The sequence below is a fragment of the Heloderma suspectum genome, chromosome 4 (assembly GCF_057233095.1).
Source record: "Heloderma suspectum isolate Gila_16-S chromosome 4, 16-S_ref, whole genome shotgun sequence".
Lineage (NCBI taxonomy): Eukaryota > Metazoa > Chordata > Lepidosauria > Squamata > Helodermatidae > Heloderma > Heloderma suspectum.
Window position 1 is genome coordinate 250,962,665 of NC_139461.1, and position 19,058 is coordinate 250,981,722.

Consider the following 19,058-nt stretch of genomic DNA (forward strand, 5'->3'; position numbering starts at 1 on the left):
CTCAGGGGAGTAGCTAGAGGCCCCAGAAGTCCAGGGTGCCCCAGACCAGGGACTGCCACCAGACCCACAGGAGCCTGAACCCTCCGGGGAAGTGGCTGCAGGGCCATCCCTGTCAGGAGAAAGGGACTGCCTCTGAAGCAAAGACTGAGCCACCCCCTGATCCCTGGGAGCATTGACACCTCAAGCGACAGGCTAGCAGGGCTCCTGTGCAAAGGAGTGCTCGCCTCCAGAAAGGTCTCCTCAGGCGTAGGCTCTGGAAAGGGAGCTCTGATGGCTACAGCTGAACTGGGGGGGGGGCGGGTCTGGCTTGCTTTGTGCTTAAAAGCCTTCACTGGAAACCTAGCCAGTGTTGGAACAACTTGGTCCATCCATCCTCTGCCATGTACCTTTCCTCCTGAATCGTGCCCTGTGACTGATGCTCTGTTTCCTGACCTTTTAGACTGCTCAGCAACCCTGCTTCTGGACTGCATAATGTACCTGACTGCTTGCCTGTGTTCTGACCTCTGCCTATATTTTGACCACTCCTGCCTTAGCTTAAACCTCCCTGGACTGAAACCTGTGTGCTTGACCATTTGCTTGCCAACTTGACTACTCCGTTGCATCGCTCCCTGTACTTGCTTGCAAACAGCCAAAACTTGATCTAGAGCAGGACACCCATCCCATGCCTTGTCAGCCTTTGTTCTGCTTTAGTGTGCGAGTTCTGGATTTATTTATTTTCACAAAAAAGCTTGTACTTCATTAAAAAGGAACAAGCATTCCAGCAATTGGTTTAGACTAAGGCTGAAACAAAATTGTTGTTGTTGTTGTTGTTCAGTCGTTCAGTCGTGTCCGACTCTTCGTGACCCCATGGACCATAGTACGCCAGGCCTTCCTGTCCTGCGCTCTCTCCCGGAGCGTGCTCAAGTTCATATTCATTGCATCCGTGATGCTATCTAGCCATCTCATCCTCTGCTGTCCCCTTCTCCTTTTGCCTTCAGTCTTTCCCAGCATCAGGGTCTTTTCCAGGGAGTTTTCTCTTCGCATTAGGTGGCCAAAATATTGGAGCTTCAGCTTCATTATCTGTCCTTCCAATGAGCACTCAGGGTTGATTTCCTTTAGGATGGACTGATTTGACCTCCTTGCAGTCCAGGGGACTCGTAAGAGTCTTCTCCAGCACCACAGTTCGAAAGCATCAATTCTTCGGTGCTCAGCCTTCCTTATAGTCCAGCTCTCACAGCCATACATTACTACTGGGAAAACCATAGCTTTGATTAGACGGACCTTTGTCGGCAAGGTGATGTCTCTGCTTCTTACTATGCTGTCTAGGTTGGCCATAGCTTTCCTCCCAAGGAGCAAGCGTCTTTTAATTTCATGGCTACAGTCACTGTCTGCGGTGATCTTGGAGCCCAAGAAAGTAAAATCTGTCACTGCTTCCATTTCTTCCCCTTCTATATGCCAGGAAGTGATGGGGCCAGATGCCATGATCTTCGTTTTGTTAATGTTGAGTTTCAAACCAGCTTTTGCACTCTCCTCTTTCACCCTCAACAAGAGGCTCTTGAGATCCTCCGCTTTCTGCCATTAGGGTGGTATCGTCTGTATATCGGAGGTTGTTGATAATTCTCCCAGCAATCTTAATTCCGACCTCTGATTCATCCAACCCAGCATTTCTCATGATGTACTCTGCATATAAGTTAAATAAGCAGGGTGACAATATGCAGCCTTGTCGTACTCCTTTCCCAATTTTGAACCAATCGGTTGTTCCATGTCTGGTTCTTACTGTTGCTTCTTGACCCTCGTACAGGTTTCTCAGGAGACAGGTAAGGTGGTCTGGTACTCCCATCACTTTAAGAATTTGCCACAATTTGTTGTGATCCACACAATCAAAGGCTTTAGCGTAGTCAATGAAGCAGAAATAGACGTTTTTCTGGAATTCTCTTGCTTTCTCCATGATGCAGCGAATGTTGGCGATTTGATCTCTAGTTCCTCTGCCTCTTCTAAACCCAGCTTGTACTTCCGGTAGTTCTCGGTTCGCATACTGCTGAAGCCTAGCTTGTAGGATTTTGAGCATCACCTTGCTGGCATGTGAAATGAGCGCAATGGTGCTGTAGTTTGAACACTCTTTGGCGTTGCCCTTCTTTGGAATTGGAATGTAAACTGACCTTTTCCAGTCTTGTGGCCACTGTTGAGTGTTCCAGATTTGTTGGCATATTGAATGCAGCACTTTAACAGCATCATCTTTTAGGATTTTAAATAGCTCGGCTGGAATACTGTCATCTCCGCTAGCTTTGTTGTTAGTCACGCTTCCTAAGGCCCACTTGACTTCACTCTCGAGGATGTCCGGCTCAAGTTCAGTGACCGCACTATCATGGCTATCAGGGACATTCAGATCTTTCCTGTATAGTTCTTCTGTGTATTCTTGCCACCTCTTCTTAATCTCCTCTGCTTCTGTTAGGCCCCTGCCTTCTTTGTCCTTTATCATGCCCGTCTTTGCACAAAACGTTCCCTTGAGATCTCCAATTTTCTTGAAGAGATCTCTAGTCTTTCCCATTCTGTTGTTTTCCTCGATTTCTTTGCATTGTTCATTTAAGAAGGCCTTCTTGTCTCTCCTTGCTATTCTCTGGAACTCTGCATTCAGTTGGGTATATCTTCCCCTTTCTCCCTTGCTTTTCGCTTCCCTTCTTTCGTGAGCTACTTGTAAAGCCTCATCAGACAGCCACTTTGCTTTCTTGCATTTCTTTTTCTTTGGGATGGATTTCGTTGCTGCCTCCTGAACAATGTTACGGACCTCTGTCCATAGTTCCTCAGGCACTCTGTCTATCAGGTCTAATCCCTGAAATCTATTCCTCACCTCCACTGTATATTCATCAGGGATATGATTTAGGTCATACCTGAACGGTTTAGTGGTTTTCCCGACGTTCTTCACTTTAAGCCGAAATTTTGCAAGAAGCAGCTCATGATCTGAGCCACAGTCAGCTCCAGGTCTTGTTTTTACTGACTGTATGGAGCTTCTCCATCTTTGGCTGCAAAGGACATAATCAATCTGATTTCGATATTGACCATCTGGTGACGTCGATGTGTAGAGTCGCCTCTTGTGCTGTTGGAAAAGAGTGTTTGCTATGATCAGCGTGTTCTCTTGGCAAAACTCTATTAGCTTTTGTCCTGCTTCATTTTGAACACCAAGGCCATGCCTGCCTGTTATCCCGGTGATTTCTTGACTTCCTACTTTAGCATTCCAGTCCCCTATGATGAAGAGGACATCTTTTTTTGGTGTTAGTTCTAGAAGGTGTTGTAGGTCTTCATAGAACCCATCAACCTCAGCTTCTTCGGCCTCAGTGGTTGGGGCATAGACTTGAATTACTGTGATGTTGAATGGTTTGCCTTGGATTCGTACTGAGATCATTCTATCATTTTTAATATTGTACAACAGTACTGCTTTTCCCACCCTTTTGTTGACGATGAGTGCTACTCCATTTCTTCTAAGGGATTCTTGCCCACAATAGTAGATATGATGGTCACCTGAATTAAATTCGCCCATGCCTGTCCATTTGAGTTCGCTGATTCCCAAGATGTCGATGTTCAATCTTGCCATCTCATGTTTGACCACCTCCAGCTTACCTTGATTCATTGATCTGACATTCCAGGTTCCTAAACAATATTGTTCTTTACAGCATCGGATTTTCTTTTCACCACCAGACACATCCACAGCTGAGTGTCCTTTCGGGTTTGGCCCAGCCGCTTCACTCTTTCTGGCGCTACTTGGAAATACCCTCTGCTCTTCCCCAGTAGCATATTGGACACCTTCCGACCTGAGGGGCTCATCTTCCGGCGTCATCTCTTTTAGCCTTGTGATATGTTCCATGGGGTTTTCTTGACAAGAATACTGGAGTGGGTTGCCATTTCCTTCTCCAGTGGACCACATTTTGTCAGAACTCTCTGCCATGACCTGTCCGTCTTGGGTGGCCCTGCACGGCATAGCTTATGGCTTCACTGAGTTACGCAAGCCCCTTCGCCACAACAAGGCAGTGATCCATGAAGGGGTGAAACAAAATACACTTCCCAAATTGGCCCCCCATCTGCAGATGATAAATTTAGAAGGGCCATTTTGGTGACTGTTGGGGGGGGGTGATTTGGGTCCCCCGAATTGCTTTTCTGGTGAGCGGGTGCTTATCAGTGTGAGCTAGGAAATAGTGATGCTTCCGAAAAGTTGGTCTGCTTCTTTTTATCCCTGAGATGAATTACCCAAGACAAGCTGTTGTTTGGATCCATGCAGTGCGCACAAGTTCATCAGTCAGTGAGCAAACTGGACAACTGTCCAAGTAGATTGAGATCAACACAGTGAAATCCATGTTTACCATGGGAGGTAGTTCTCAGCTGGTGGGACTGTCAGCAGTAAGCCAGACCCCAGGTGGAGAGGGGGCATGCCTTGGGCAGCTAAGCATTGTATTTTAGTTTGCTCAGAAGTCCGCCTGCTGATATTTGGCCTTTTCATGCTCGTGTATTGCATTTCCTGTGATGAATAAATGGACAGAACAGATGCGGCTGGAAGGGGGTTTGATACAGAGAGGCTTCCAGTTTGGACCTGTGATCAAACCTGTTTTTCTGTACCTAACAGTGCTCCCACCCGTATCTGTTTAATCTGTCCTTTTGATTGTGCTGTCGTTGCAGGAATGATGGGACGTGTTCCCACTGATTTAATATTTTATTGTCTCTGCACAAACATAGCATTGTTCTGCTCCCCTTTCCTGTGCAATTAAGACACTAGAGCAACCTTTGCAAGTTGACATCCTTCGGAGCAGGGGTGTTGAACCTCTTTCAACCTAAGGGCCAAATTCAACTTTGGAGAAACTCTTGGGAGCTGCATCCCTGTGATGGGTGGGGTTGAAGGTGAAACATGGCAGGGCCAAGGACAAAGAAGGCAGGGCCAAAATGGCAAAACCCCCTCATATTTTAGCTTAAAGCTCTTACTGCCCATAAATAACCCTTCTGAGAGGCTTTTCAACCTTTTGGAATGGGAAACAAAATGTGCAAAAGCCAGAAAACCACCAAATGATTGGTGATTGGGGGAAAGAGAGGGGGTGGCAGGGGGAGTTATCTGGGGAATCCTGGAGTTGGATTGGGACCTCAGGAGAGCCAGCTTTGTCCCTCAGGCCTGAGTTTCTGCATTCCTGGCTTTAGAGGAATGGGTGTACTTGAGTCTTACGGTGTTATTATGAAAAACAACCTATTTTTAAAATCTGTGAGGAATAATGATAGAGAAATGGCAACCAGCATTAACTATACTTTCTCAAAGCAGTATCAGCATAGGTCTGAGAGGCCAACAAATGCAGAGCCCACTGGCCTGTATTTTTCCAGTCTCTGCATCCAGGTTGGACAAGAGACTACAGACTTGCTAGAGATTTAGCTATTTAATCCTTCATCAGACCATGCTCAAATCTGCAGCCCCTGCATTTGTTCTCCAGGCAAATAACTTGTGGCTGATCAGCCAGAATTATAGAATGAATTCTGATGGTTCCTATTAGGGCCAAACTACACATTATATAGGGACTACTTGTTGAGTGGAGTTCCATGTAACTTTCTCCTGACTTTCCCAACTTGCATCTTTTCTCCTGGGTGGAGGGGAGCAGCTTGGGGGGGGGGGGCAAGTTTGAGCAGAAAATACACGGGGGGTAAAGGGTCAAGCACCCCTTCGTGACACATCTTTCCTCTGTTCCTGTATGCAGCTTCAAATAGATGCTTTTTGTTTTGTTGCAAGTGGGAGGAAATTTACAAGGAGCCCCACATAACAAGGAGTTTGAGCCTTGATCAGTGGCTTCCACCCTACTTAGCATAGAGCATTAAGGGAAAGGTGAATGTGGCAACACTGGCCTAGTTATAATGATTCAAGCAATGGGGAATCAAACAGTACCCTTTAGTACAAGGAAAATTGGGGGCCGGATTGTTTTTACATTCAGCCCGTAAAAAATATATATCTCAGCATGAACATTCCAATAAAATCTTGAAGGCTGATTTTTATTTTCTTGATGTGGAGGAGAATCCATGTGGTTGGAGAGAGAACTTGACAGCATGACCTGCAGCATATATTCAGGATGCAAATAGAAAGAACCTGTCAATTAAAAAAAAAATATTTACTAAGGATGCTTCCGGACAGACAGTTCCTAGAGCCACCAGTCAAACCGCACTGTGTAGCAGCTATCCCATCTTTCCTTATATTCAATTCAATTAATGTTTTCTTTGTATGGAAAGAAAAAAGCAGTAGGAAAGCACAAGAGGATTACAAGTGGAAGATGATGATGTCTAGACCCCCTCCCCCAGTATAATTCCGTGAATAAAGCAGAACGATTACACAATAAAAGCCTAACCTGGAAGCACCTTAACTCTTACTAGCCTTTGACAACACAATCCTATGCATGTTTACGCAGAAGTAGATCGCACTTTGTTCAGTGGGGTTTACTCCCAGGTAAGTGTGCTTAGGATTTCAGCCTGAAGAACCTAATTCATGACTCTGGAATATTTGTGATCAGCAGTGCAAGCCCCTATGGAGGGGCTGTAGCTCAGTGGTAGAGCACATGCTTTGCAAGCAAAAAGGTCCCACGTTCAATCCCCAACATCTCCAGTTAGGACTAGGAAGGAATCCTGCCTAAAACTCTAGAGAGCCACTGCCAGTCAGTGTCAGCAATACCGGGCTAGATGGACCAATGATCTGACTCAGTATAAGGCAGCTTCGTATGTTCTTATAGGATGCAACATCTGGGATCATGTAGAGAAAGACCCCCTCACTCCCTTCCTTTGATGCTTCCTTGTGAATTATCCTACTCCAACATAGTTCAGTGAGGCAAGCCCCTTGCCCTGGTCTCTATTTCAGTCTTTCCAAACCTGGTACCCTCCAGATATTTTGGACTTCAGCTCCCATCAACCCCAGCCAAGGGTTGGGATTCTTTGCCATTATAGCCCAAAACATGTGGAGGACACCACTTTGGAAAGTCTGCTCTGTTTGATATACAGCTTCCTAGTTTAGTGATTTTTAACTTCTCTTGAAGAGTATATTGAGATCCTCTCTTCTCAAGGCACCATATGCATGCACAGGAGATGGCCTACCCAATTTACGGTTTGAGATACAGGGTGCTACGGAAGTACTATATTGTGCAAAGCTGATCTGAGTTGTGCATATATTGATGTCATGTTAACCTAGTGAAGCTACCACATGTTCTTTTTGGTGTGGTGACATATCTTGTAATATTCCAGCACAATCCCCAACCACACGATAATCTCCATTCCTTTTGGAAACACTTGGCATGATGCACGTGGGAGCCTTGTCTTACACAATGAAATAAATAGTACTTGCTAAAAAGGGTTCATTTCAGTTGGGCCCTTGAAGGAGACATTCCTGCTCCATTATGTCAAATGTATCTCCCAACAGAACACAGATTGATGGTTTGTTCAACTCATTGAGTTCACCCACACTAAGTATTTACTCTGGAAATGCCACTCGTCGTTTACTTGCTCTTTAGGGGGCATCTACATTATATCATCAGAACATTACTAATCTGCCTTTTATCCATGTTTCTTCTGTTTCTTTTGAGAACTCACAAAATTTGAGTATTTTGCCAAGAACGGAAGAGCAGTGCAACCTCCACAGGTCTAGACCACCTCAACACTACTCTTCCATCTTTTTAAAGAGGTGTGCTTTTGATGTGTGCAGTCACTGTGCTTCTTTGCTACTGCCGTCCTTAACTGTTACCTTTCCAACTGATACCTTTTCAGCAATGTGAGTTAAAAAACAACAACCAGTGTTTACATTTGCGCTATATCACTTTTTCACCTGCACTAAAATTTGCTATATTTGTGCAATAGTTTTTAAACAAAAAGTATTTTAGCATAAATTCAACTATTGATTAAAAATAAAAATAAACACGTTGCTAAAATGGTGTGCTTTGATGCATTGTTACTTTCGTGCCCGTGCAGCTGTGTTACACCCGCTAGTATAGATGGAACATTGTGAGATGCACAGATATACTTACAGTAGAAGAGCAATGACTAGGTAGAGCTAATAGCCTGCAATTGGGAAGCACCCCGTAGTCTCACAGTGGGAGGGAGGAGAGCTAAGATACAGTAAATGAAAAGAATCATCCTGTAGTGTCACTTGGTAGATCAGTAACAAGAGCTGGGAAGATCTTTCTGGCTCTAAACTGTGTTTGAAATCTTATGTGCTCCCACATACAACGGCCCAGACCTTAAGATCATCCTCAGAGGCCCTCTTCTGATGAAGGGAGGCAGGTGGTTACTAAGGAGAGATCCTTTTCAGTGGTGACAACCCAGTTGTGGAATGCCCTCCCCAGAGAGGTTTGCCTGGCACCAGCGTTTTGGTCTTTTTGGTGCCTGGTGAAGAACTTCTTATTCTCCCAGGCATGTTAGTCCTTCACTTTCCAAAAAATAAATAAAATATCCCTGTTAATTGTGTTTTTTGTTTTGTTTTGTTTTTCTTTATTGATTTTTTTCAAAGTAACAATGAACAGTAACAAATCCAAATACACCACATGTGAGTCAATTTCTTTACAGTCTTTCTGATCGTTTGGGATTTCTATTTGGTACAAGCAAGTTTACCTGATAAAGTTATCACTCATCATCCTAATAGATCATGCCACAGAGTTGCATGTGTCTTAGGTGGTTGTCGTGTATTGTTCTTAATATTGGTGAATTCAATAAATGGATACCATATTCCATAAAAAGTGTCAATTTCTACTTGACCCATTTGCACCTGAAGATGTTTAGTGAGCTTCTCCATTAGGGCAAGTTCCCAAATTTTCTGTTTCCATATGGTAAGAGAAAGTCCATTTGCTGATTTCCAGTTAGGAGCTATGATCAACCTGGCTGCTGTCCAGAAAAAAGTCAGAAGCTCAGAGAGAGCAATCCTATGGCCACTAGACACTGTCTAGAGGGCCATTGTATATGCTCTTTTCTGGGAACCAAACTTGGAGCCCGCGCTCCGAGGTCAGTTCCCGGAAAACTGACCGCCCCCCTCATCCGCACTGCCTCAGAGGCAGTGCAGAGAAGCCCTGTCCTCTGCACTCGCAAGAGGAGCGCGGAGCAACTGAAAAGGGGCGGGGCTGGGGGCGTTCTGGGGCGGTGAGAGCGGAGCTGCATGTGTGACACATCCAACATGTCATACGGCAGCTTCCTCTCCTGGTCGCCCATCCACGCTGCCTCAGAGGCAGTGCAGAGAAGCCCTGTCCTCCGCGCTTGCAAGAGGAGTGTGGAGTGACTGAAAAGGGGCGGGGCTGGGGCGCATTCTGGGGCGGTGAGAGAGGAGCTGCGTGTACAACACATCCAACATGTCATACGGCAGCTTCCTCTTCCGGTCGCCCTCCCCCTCCGCCACTAGACAGCCAAAAATGGCTGTCTAGCGAAAAAATAGCAAGGCGGGAGAGGTGTGGAGAGAACGATACTCCCGTGCCTTCCCTGCCTTGCTTTGGATAGGTGGTTGCCTCCAAGGTTGGAAGCGGCCACCTATCTAGTTAGGATTGTACCCTTAATGTCTTACTTGTGTATTAGAGTTCATATAAGATACTAGTCCCAGTTTTGCAGATAGTGTTATATCCTGTTGTGTGACCTCACTGGCAAAGGCAAAGACCTGGACCCAAAACCTTTGCACCAGTGGGCAATCCCACCACATATGCAAGTAGGTGCCTCTGGTGGCTCCACACCTCGAACAACTAGGGTTCACATTACAATTAAAATCCCTTTCTTCTCATCCATGTGGGAACAAATGATACTGCCAAGCGGAGCTACGAAAGAGATCACGTCAGACTTTGAAGCTTTGGGAAGGAAACTCAAGAACTTTGGGGCCCAGATAGTTTTCTCATCCATCCTTCCAGTAGTTAGAAGAGGGATAGAAAGGGAACGAAAAATACTCCGGGTGAATGACTGGCTACGAAGGTGGTGCCGACGAGAGAGATTTGGATTCTGGGACCACGGGCTATACTTCCAGGAAGATGGGCTGTTGGCTAGGGATGGGTTGCACCTCACAAAGGATGGGAAGAATGTGTTTGGCCACAGCATGAAGAACTTCATCAGGAGGGCTTTAAACTGAATCCTACGGGGAAGGGAGATGTAATGTTGGGGGTAACAATGGACATAGGCGCATGCACTGCAATGGAGAGAACAGCTCTGATAGCGCCCAATAATAGTCTTCAGACACATGTAGGAAGAAAGCCAGACTATGAAGCACATGATCTTCGATGTCTATATACTAATGCCCAGAGTATGGGAAACAAACAGAACGAACTTGAACTCTTAATACAAGAGGGAAATTATGACCTGATAGGTATAACTGAGACTTGGTGGGATGACTCTCATGACTGGAATACAGCAATTGAAGGATATAACTTGTTCAAAAAGAACAGAAGGAACAGAAAGGGAGGTGGAGTTGCACTATATGTTAAAAATACATATCTCTGCACAGAAATACAGGAGGATGAGGTTGGTAGCCCCATCGAGAGCATCTGGGTTAAAATAAATGGAGCAAAGAATAAAAGGAATCTGGCAGTCGGAGTCTACTACTGGCCACCCAACCAAGGAGAAGATGAGGATGAAACTTCTGAAAAGCAAATAGCCAATGTTTTAAGGAAGCATTATGTAGTAGTAATGGGGGACTTCAATTTCCCCGATATTTGTTGGGAGACAAATTCTGCAAAACATGGCCCCTCCAGGAAATTCCTGACTTGTGTGGCGGATCACTTCCTCCTACAGAAAGTAGAGGAAGGAACTAGAGGATCGGCTATCCTGGACTTGATCCTCACCAGCAGAGATGACTTAGTGGATAAAGTAGCAGTTACAGGAACTCTGGGGGAAAGTGACCATGTTGTACTTGAGTTCTTGGTTCTAAGGGAAGCAAAAGCCGAGTGTAGTCAAACGCGTACCCTGGATTCTAGGAAAGCTGATTTTCATAAACTCAGAACAATGATCAGTAAGGTCCCATGTCAAGCGACGCTAGCGAGAAAAGGAGTCCAAGATGGGTGGGAGCTTTTAAAAAAGGAAATTCTCAAGGCACAATCACAAGCAATTCCAACAAGAAGAAAAAGTGGAAGACAACAGAAGAAGCCAATGTGGCTTCACAAAAAGCTTAGGGATGACCTGAAAACAAAAAAGGACACATATAGGAAGTGGAAAGAAGGCCAAGTAACAAAGGAAGAGTACAGGCAGATAGCACAGAATTGCAGGGATGGCGTCATGAAGGCTAAAGCTGAGAATGAGCTGAGGTTAGCAAGGGATGTTAAAAACAACAAAAAGGCTTTCTTCAGCTACGTGCATAGTAAAAGGCAGAGGAAAGAAATGGTGGTTCAGCTATTAAATAAGGATGGCAAAATGATAACAGATGACAAAGAAAAGGCAGAGGTGTTCAATTCCTACTTTGGCTCAGTCTTCTCCCAAAAGAGGGTCTATGACCCCCCCTGGCAAAGGCGAAGTACAGGCTGAAGGGGCAGGATTGCAGCTTGAGATCGACAGGCATATGGTCAAGGAACACCTCATTACTTTGAATGAGTTCAAATCTCCAGGGCCAGATGAACTGCATCCTAGAGTCATAAAGGAACTGGCAGAAGAACTCTCAGAACCGCTGTCTATTCTCTTTGAGAAATCATGGAGGACGGGTGAAGTGCCAGATGACTGGAGGAGGGCTAACGTTGTCCCTATCTTCAAAAAGGGTAAAAAGGAGGAACCTGGGAACTACAGACCAGTCAGTCTGACATCAATCCCTGGGAAAATTCTGGAGCAGATCATAAAGCAATCCATCTGGAAGCACCTTGACAACAATGCCGTGATTACTCGAAGCCAACATGGATTTGTCAAAAACAAGTCCTGCCAGACAAATCTGATCTCATTTTTTGATCAAGTCACCTCCCTTGTAGACCGTGGGAATGCTGTAGACATCATATACCTAGACTTCAGCAAAGCTTTCGACAAAGTGCCCCATGATATCCTGATGAGCAAACTAGCTCAAAGTGGGCTAGATGAAACAACGATCCGGTGGATCCACAGTTGGCTACAGAATCGGACTCAAAGAGTGCTTATCAATGGGACCTTCTCAAACTGGGGAGAGGTAACGAGTGGGGTACCACAGGGCTCAGTCCTGGGCCCAGTGCTCTTCAACATTTGTATTAATGACTTGGAGGAGGAGGTGCAGGGAATGCTGATCAAATTTGCAGATGACACAAAATTGGGAGGGATAGCTAATACTTTGGAAGACCGAAACAAAATTCAAAGTGATCTGGATAGACTGGAGCGCTGGGCAGAAAACAACAGAATGACATTTAATAGGGACAAATGCCAAGTTCTGCACCTAGGAAAAAGAAACCAAATGCACAGTTACAAGATGAGGGATACGTGGCTCAACCACACTACAAGCGAGAAGGATCTTGGAATTGTTGTCGATCACAAGCTGAATATGAGCCAACAATGTGATGTGGCTGCAAAAAAGGCCAATGCTCTTTTGGGCTGCATTCATAGAAGCATCGCTTCCAAATCCCGGGAAGTACTAGTTCCCCTCTACTCAGCACTGGTTAGGCCTCATCTGGAGTACTGTGTCCAGTTCTGGGCACCACACTTGAAGAAGGATGCAGACAAACTGGAGAGGGTTCAGAGGAGGGCAACAAAGATGATCAGGGGACTGGAAACAAAGCCCTATGAAGAGAGACTGAAAGAACTGAGCATGTTTAGCCTTGAGAAGAGAAGACTGAGGGGAGATATGATAGCACTCTTCAAGTACTTGAAAGGTTGTCACAGAGAAGAAGGCCAGGATCTCTTCTTGATCATCTCAGAGTGCAGGACACGGAATAATGGGCTCAAGTGACAGGAAGCCAGATTCCGGCTGAACATCAGGAAAAACTTCCTGACTGTAAGAGCAATACGACAATGGAACCAATTACCTGGGGAGGTGGTGGGCTCTCCCACACTGGAGGCCTTCAAGACGAGGCTGGACAGCCATTTGTCAGGGATGCTCTGACTTGGATTCCTGCATTGGAGCAGGGGGTTGGACTCGATGGCCTTGTAGGCCCCTTCCAACCCTACTGTTCTATGATTCTATGATTCTGTGAAAATAGCTCTGCTTTACTAGCGTAACATACCATCTGTGTCTCATCTTCAATGTATTTCTTTCCCTCTCTGTGTTACTGTGTTTTAAGATCTTTGCACCGCTGCTGGCTTTTACTTTTAATCTGGTTTTATTCTGTTTTAACTTCTTAGGGTTTTTATATTATGTTTTATGACATTGTTGTATTTTATGGCTTTGTCTTGTTTTGTGAACTGCCCACAGAACTTTGGCTATTGGGTGGTATAGAAATGTAATGAACAAACACTTAGAAATTACATCATACTTTTTTGTTTCCTCTCAGTTTTTTTCCAGCATGAATAATATTATGTATCTCTGCAGAATGAGTTCACACTGCCAAATTTAGTTTTGTTTGATTGTATTTTATGTTTGGTGCTTCTGTGTGTATCTTTTGTGTCCTTTGTAAAAGAGTCCAATTTCTGCCATGTGGAAGGGTGGGGGAATAGGCAGAAAGCTAGGCCAAGGTCTCATTAAATGGCACAACTCTGTTCAAAAAGCTGATAATTAGCAAACAGTTTGTTTATTATTTGCATGCTTCTCCTAGAAATAATATCCCTGAAAATTCTCAGAATTTTATTTCATGGGTATCTGGGTCACCTGCATTGAACTTTTGAAGTGTTTCTGCTAAACCTCTCCTGGGTCTTCATGCTCAAGAGCCTCCTAGCAACCAGACATTAATAACAGCCCTATCAGGTTTACATGCAGAGTATAGAACCATGGCCCAGAGAGAAATAGCTACACAGAGCAGGCTTCTGAGCTGGCTTTGTTCAGATTTCATTTTCCACTTGTGGCTCAACAGCACTTCAGAGCTCTAATCTCAAGAGAAGAGATCACTTAAACTTCTTAGACGTTAATTTCTCAGAGTGGCACAACCAGCTAGCAGGTTAAAGGTAGGCATGTATTGTTTATCCTCTGTGAGGTTCTCATTTGACAGCCACCATCTTTGACTGTGGCCCCCAGCTAGAATTGGGAGGTCTTTGGTATGGCATATGTAAGTCTCAATAGCTTGAGCAAAGGCCAGACTCCATAATCATAGGCTTTGAAAAAACATGGGCATTATCTAGACCAGTTCCATGATACACAGTAGGTTTCCCTAGGGAGAAGGCTTGCCATAAAACTTCCTTTCTGATCCAGTGTGGTGCCAGTTATTCATGCCTTCACATCTTGCTACTGGCTAGACAACTTTATTGTGCTGTCCATGGGAGGATTATCAAAAGTTGTAAGGTACCTACATAACCCAAGGCAACCCAATTGCTAGAACAATCTGAACATGGGACATTGGTATTCTCCCTTGATGCTCCACCCCAAATTGTTAAGACACTTCCAGATCATCTAAAAAAACTGAAATTTGGTACATATGTAGCCTAAGACACATTAATTACTAGCAAAGTCCAAAAATTGGATACTTTGGCATTCAAGAGTCAATATATGAGACAAGAAGTTTACCTTGTAATAGAGGCCACCATTCCAGCACAGAGTTGCACCTGTGGAACAGAATGTTGGCTGTGGGACTCTGGTCTTGGACTAGAGCATGAGGTACTTCCAGCAGCACTGCAGCCAGAGAGATCTATGCTTGCAGGTGGCAGCTTGATATACTAGAACATACATATCTATTTGTTGCTTGTACAGATGGTGGGGAATGGCAGTTGGTTTTAAGTTCCCAACACACGTACACCATGTGCATACCCATCAAAATAGATGCATGAGTCATGGGGTATACTTGGTTTTTCTATTTGGAACTGTACTCATGAATGGCCATCATCATAATGCTTGGACAGCAGATGGGATTTATGGCAAGTGTGGGGTTATCCTCCATTAGAGGTAGCATTCTGAATTAAGAAAAAATACAAGTAGGTAATACAAATGGCCAAAGAGCTGCAAGTTGCAACATCAAGATGCAAGGCAGCACTTAACAAATAAAACTTATCTTCTTGCTTAATTTTTCCCCAGCTGTCCTTAAGTTCCTAAATTATTTACTGCATTAAGTCAAAAATACCTTTAACTGGTCTAAGTGCCCAGGATAGAATGAATTACAAATGTGAAATAATTTACAGCTCATTCCTATGCATGTTGACTCAAAAATAGACATCCTCCCAAGTAAGTGTGCATTGGATTGTAGCCTTTCTCTGAGTCTAGGAAATGTACTTTAGCAGACACTACAGGGTTAGAGTAAATACATCCTTTACTTGGTTGCTCTTCGTTAATCTCAGCAATGGCCCCCAGTTGTCCGGAGTCTTGCCAATCTGTACAATCACCTGGCCAATTGCTATCCACTCTTCCTTTCTCATCAGATATGGCACAAGGATGTCTGCACCTGGGTCATCTGAACAGGGATATTCGGACACAACCCAGTTCTGTTTCACCGTTGGAAGGCCAGTCCCCAACGGCTGTGCGTTACCGAAATGGCAACCAGCGTCGCTTTTCGATGGAGGTAATCTGCCGCTGAAAAGTGTGAGGAGTCTGTATGGCAGCCTTCCCCAACCTGGCATTCTCCAGTTGTGTTGAACTACAACTCCCAGCATCCCCAGCCAGATGGCTGTAATCCAACGTATCTGGAGAATGCCAGTTTGGGGAAGGCTGCTATATGGAATGGTAGAAACAATGTGATGGAACTAGAAAATTGACCCTGTTTAAATACATCATGATGCCAGCAGTTTGAGAGTCAGGATCAATAAGGAAGCTGGCTTCAAGAATGAATGGTCTGTTGATGTCAGGGAAAGACTAGTAGAAATGTCTTTAAACATGTGCAGAATGCCATGGTCTCCCCATGGAGAAGCATCAACTGTTTTCTACACAGTTATGGGTAAGGGGGAATGGCTTCTCTTTGCAAGGGCATGAGCATTTCTTCCAACAAAGATGAGACCCAGCACGTCTCGTGGAGAAATTAAGCCACACCACATGGTACATAATGCTTGAATTCATGCATTTTTATGTGAACACATACACACCCTTGGCCCCAAACCAAAACTGGTCTCCCTTCCCTCTGCCTGACTGCTAGTTTGAGTTTGAGCTAAAGATTAGTTTGGAGAACCAAGACAATTAAACAATGTGATGCAGTTTGCAGTGATGTATTTCTTCTTTCTCCCTTCTGATTGGTCCCCACCTTTCAATCTATCATGCTAGAGCTATACTGGGTCCATGCAACAGAATGAGCATGCAGTGAGATATATGCAATTGGGGCTGTGTCTGCTGGATATCTCTAGCTAACCTTTTGGAGGCTTAGGAGTAGGGATAGCCAGATGTAAAGAAGGACAGGACTCCTGCACTGTTAATAGTCATATAGAAGATAGCATTTCAGCAGGTGTGATTTGCCTGACAAGCTGCACCTACTAAAATAAACTCTTCTACACAACTGTTAAATGTGCAGGAGCCCCGTCCCCTTCTGTCTCTGGCCACCCTACTTAGGAGGCCTCATGAACTAACCCTGTGCTGCTCTTCTCCATAGGACGTCAGCAAGCGCCTCTCTCTGCCCATGGATATTCAGCTGCCCCCAGAGTTCCTTCAGAAACTAGAGATGGAAAGTCCAGAGATTTCCAAGCCTCTTAGCAGGATGTCCCGACGGGCTTCTCTTGTGAGTCCCATTCTTTGGCCAGGCTTGGGAAAATGCAACTCCAGGCAACCCCACATAGGCTTGCTGTCATAGTCATGTACATACAACTGCATGAAAATCCCCAAATGCAAATTATCTGAACCAGGGGAAAACCTATTTCGGTATTAAAACTGCACTAGAAATGTTTGCTATTTAGTTATTCCAATGTATCTGTGAGTCCAGAAAGTAACTTTTTTCCTGACATGAGCTGGGGTCAGAACTTAGAATTCTACAGTGGAAAAAAGAGTGAAACATTATATCGAAGGTTTCCCATTTACCTGTGCAGCTTACTCTGTCTCTTGAATAAAATATACGCAGTTGAAGCAACTGTCCCGTAAATATTAAAGAGCTCATAAATTATAAATGAACGTTCTTTTTAAACTCACAGCTGTAGCACAGTTGCATGTGTGGGACATCCAGTCACATTAATCCTCCTTTACTTTGTAACCTTATTATGATTTTCACAAAAATAGAAGAATTCTCACTTCAGAATATGGAAAATGGGTTTTTCACCATTCTACTGAGGTTATGAGTGTACAGTCTGGCATGTGTTTTGGGAATTTGCATATGATTGACCATGAAGTTCAAGTGGAAATATGTGGTCTGTGACACTGTTGGTATAAGCACAATAATAAGGTGTCTTTCAGCTTAGAGGCCTAGAAGCTGGGCCTGGGTTCTTGAAGAAATTCACATATACATGCTTGCTGAGCTGCAAGCAGAAATGGGGAGCCTGTTTTCCTTCTGTGTGGAGATCGTGGGATGCAATGCGCTTTGATGTATCAAAGTACATTGTACCCCATGGCTAAGTATTACTTAGAAGTAACAGCCCTTAGCCTGCTTCTATATGGGGCTTTTATTGCGCCTCATTGCCCTGCCTCATTCATGGGATTTTATCAGGGGGAGCGTGGGAGGGGATATTCAGACGACATCATCTTCCATTCATAACCCTCACATGTTTTCTACCATTTCTTCTGTCACCTTTTCTAACCACAAAAAAAATCCATTAAGGATGGGAGAATGGAATAGCTACACAAAAATGCCTTTTGATTGGTAGTGCTAGGAGCCATCCATCTGGAAGCACCCCTCAGCTAAAGAAGAAGCATGTTAGAAGCGTATTCTATAGGTCTTTCTTCTAGGTAAAAGTGCCAAGCTACATGTTACACCGAAGCACACACTTTAAATAATGTGCTTGACTGCTCTGTTTCTTCCCGAAGCCTTCCCCAACTTGGTGCCTTCCAGATGTGCTGGACTGTAACCCCCATCATTGCATTCCAACACATCTGGAGGACACTGGGTTAAGGAAGGCTGCTTTAGCAAAAGCAGCTGTGGAGAGCCCTGGATTGCTCTCTCTTACACCCACCACTCAGAGCTTTTGTGGTTTAGGTTGTAATGTGATCACGTACTAAGCGATCCCCTGCAAATGTGTCTTGAAGCTTGCTTACCTCGCACCCAGTACTCATGAGCTTAAAGAAATACGTGAAATCTTGAGCTGAAGATGTAGCTTCTAAAGCGCTTCAGCTCATTTTAATATGCATCTCCACCAGTCTGCCCCAAAGGTGAAATATCATGCCCCGTTTTTATTCCTCTTCAGATCCAGCCAGTCAGAATTCTTCTCTACTGAGCTGAAGATGAAATATTTTTTAAATCCCTTGGTCACTTTATGGAGAGATCTGTCCCTTTACTACCACCTAGTGTTGAATAATGATACATATGCTTAAACACACAATACATGACCTAAGCCACATTAATGCTTGCTCTGAAAACCTCTTATCGCCATAAAAGATTTAATCCTGTGATTCATTCATGTTTACAAATGCTATGTAATACATAGGTTTGCTGGGCACAGGCATCGTGTTCACAGAGTAAAATACAACCCATATGACAAATATTTAAAAGGTGTATTGTTAGCACCATCATATTAAATGGGAATAGAGTCCATGGGAGGCTAAAGACATTTACTATTTGTTCAGGAGTTATACAAGCTGTTGGTGGAAGAGGTGAAAGATTAACCTGGTTACCTTGAGTCCTGGGTCAGCTTAGGGATCCAAAGACATTACTGAAGCATAGGGAACCAGCTAAGAAGGCAACAGTTTATACTGGTGTTTGAATGGAACAATCTGGCAGACTGATGGAGGAATGTCAGAAATAAAAGCAAATGGAAGTGTCAGTTCCTGCAACACACCCCCAGTGAAGGCAGCAATTTCAGTTAATATCTTATATCTCAGCACTATGGAGAGAAGCAAGTATCCTCCATTTTCTTCCATCACACAGCAGGTTGAGGTTCCCAGCGACTGGCTGATTATAGCACTTTTGCAGAGAGTAATTGACATGGTATATTTAGCTGTGAGTTTCAAGGACATATCATGATTTTATTTCCTATGAAATTTG

General features: G+C 44.3%; 1 protein-coding gene across 1 annotated transcript in view; it reads left to right on the forward strand.

The window, feature by feature from the left end:
* The window catches only part of CDK18 (cyclin dependent kinase 18), a 122,823-nt gene that overhangs the window by 81,003 nt on the left and 22,762 nt on the right, over positions 1–19,058 (forward strand). The window contains exons 3-4 of the mRNA XM_084848335.1: positions 15,373–15,512; positions 16,527–16,652. Of these exons, the coding sequence (XP_084704461.1) occupies positions 15,373–15,512; positions 16,527–16,652 (266 nt within the window). The remainder of the gene's footprint in view (positions 1–15,372; positions 15,513–16,526; positions 16,653–19,058) is intronic.